Source organism: Centruroides sculpturatus, unplaced genomic scaffold, assembly GCF_000671375.1.
Source record: "Centruroides sculpturatus isolate CEXI.00-Female unplaced genomic scaffold, Cexi_2.0 scaffold3554, whole genome shotgun sequence".
Lineage (NCBI taxonomy): Eukaryota > Metazoa > Arthropoda > Arachnida > Scorpiones > Buthidae > Centruroides > Centruroides sculpturatus.
In genome coordinates this window covers 1-1,752 of record NW_019387640.1, presented here as the reverse complement: position 1 = coordinate 1,752, position 1,752 = coordinate 1, and the positions used below count along the sequence as shown (strand labels likewise).

General features: G+C 25.6%; 1 protein-coding gene across 1 annotated transcript; it reads left to right on the top strand.

The window, feature by feature from the left end:
- The first annotated feature begins 1,109 nt into the window (after window positions 1-1,109).
- LOC111616549 (adenylate cyclase type 2-like) lies at window positions 1,110-1,538 on the top strand. The gene is made up of 2 exons (XM_023357951.1): window positions 1,110-1,233; window positions 1,376-1,538. The coding sequence occupies exons 1-2, from the start codon at window positions 1,118-1,120 to the stop codon at window positions 1,536-1,538; spliced, it is 279 nt and encodes a 92-aa protein (XP_023213719.1). The 5' UTR covers window positions 1,110-1,117.
- Window positions 1,539-1,752: the final 214 nt, after the last annotated feature.

The following is a 1,752-nucleotide window of genomic DNA, read 5'->3' as shown; positions in this document are numbered from 1 at the left end:
TAATTATAAGCTAATAAAATTGAATAAGTAAATCAATTTCAATATGATAATTTTCGTCTAGAATGCCTGCTTCGTTTTATACCTGTACATAATACGAATTATGGAAAAATTAAATTCAATAATCGAATCAGCAAAGAAATCGTAAAATCTTAATCAAATATTCTAACGAGATTATACTTTATCTATGATTTCATGTTTTTTAATTGAATTCATTTTATCATTTAAATATCCTAAAAATATTTAAACAGCATAATTAAAATAAAAGAATAAGGATAGAGTGTTTATTAAAAAATAAAAATAGTTTCTTTGTTCTATATTTTCTTTATTAATATTTAAAGAATCATTTCATTTATTTTAATAAAGATAGAATTGAATATGTATAGTACGTCAATTCCAATAAGTTTATAATTAGATATGATGCCTCATAACTGGCATATTTCGCTGACAAGAGATAAAGTTTTATCTTGAAAATATAACGAGGATTTCTCTTGGAGTATTGTCATAAATTATTCTATCTTTACTTGTCAGATTTTGATACCGAGAAAATGTCTAATGTCAAAATATTTCTCAGAAATGCTTAATTAGTAAAGCTTATTTTAGCTTTTTAATTTTCGGAACAAAATTGTCTATCAATCATAAAAAAAATTTATTCATATAATCTTCTGTATTAAATTCTTCAAAATACTGAAAGTAGATAGATATTCCTAATATAGTTATTGTTGAATTCGTGTTTATTGCAAATACCATCTAAATTTCCCAGAGTTGTAGATTGAGAATATTTTGCTAATGATACTGAGACGTGTGAGAATTCATCACACAAAAATAAATTATATTACTTGTAATAGAAGAATATGTTCTAACCTATCTGCTCAATGGAAGAGGAATCGATTGTCAAAATGTTGTCTTGAATTCGAACTAAAATGACTCTTCATTTCTTAAAATAAAATTACATTTTTATATTGCTTTTTATTACATAAATAAATCATCAAAAGAAAAAGTTCGTGTATAGAACTGTAATTTAGAAACAGAAATAGAAATTTTGAAATAACACTTTAAGCTATGTCAACATTCGATTATAATTTTTTTTCTTTTAATTTCCCCTTAGGAGAACCAGTGTATGAGAATAAAGATTTTAGGAGATTGTTACTATTGTGTTTCGGGATTACCAGTTTCAAGACCCAATCATGCCTACAATTGTGTTAAGATGGGATTAGAGATGATCGATGCTATTAAGTATGTTTATTTTTGATCATCAGTATTTATTTAAATATTTGAATGGCAGAGTATAGAATTATTATACGATCTTAAATTTCTAAGTAAAAATTTAAACATTCATTATTTTGAATTTTGATGCTGTATAATGTTTATTATATAGAGTTGTTCGCGAAGTTACCGAGATAAATGTTGATATGAGGATAGGAGTTCATACTGGTAACGTTTTATGTGGAGTATTAGGACTAAGAAAGTGGCAATTTGATGTGTGGTCTGATGACGTTACTTTAGCTAACCACATGGAAGCGGGTGGAGTACCCGGGTAAGTAAAACTAACAATAATTATGTTTTTGATAGTCTGTAAAATCGCATCATTTAAAGTTGTACAAGTTACAAAAAATAGCAATGCATTTAAATTTTTTCGAACAAATAAATATTATAATTTAATAGGACTAAATTAATCCTCAACTTTAGCAATAAACACCTTAAAACTCTATCTTAAATTTTATATATAGGCTTAAGCTACTTATATAGTACTCT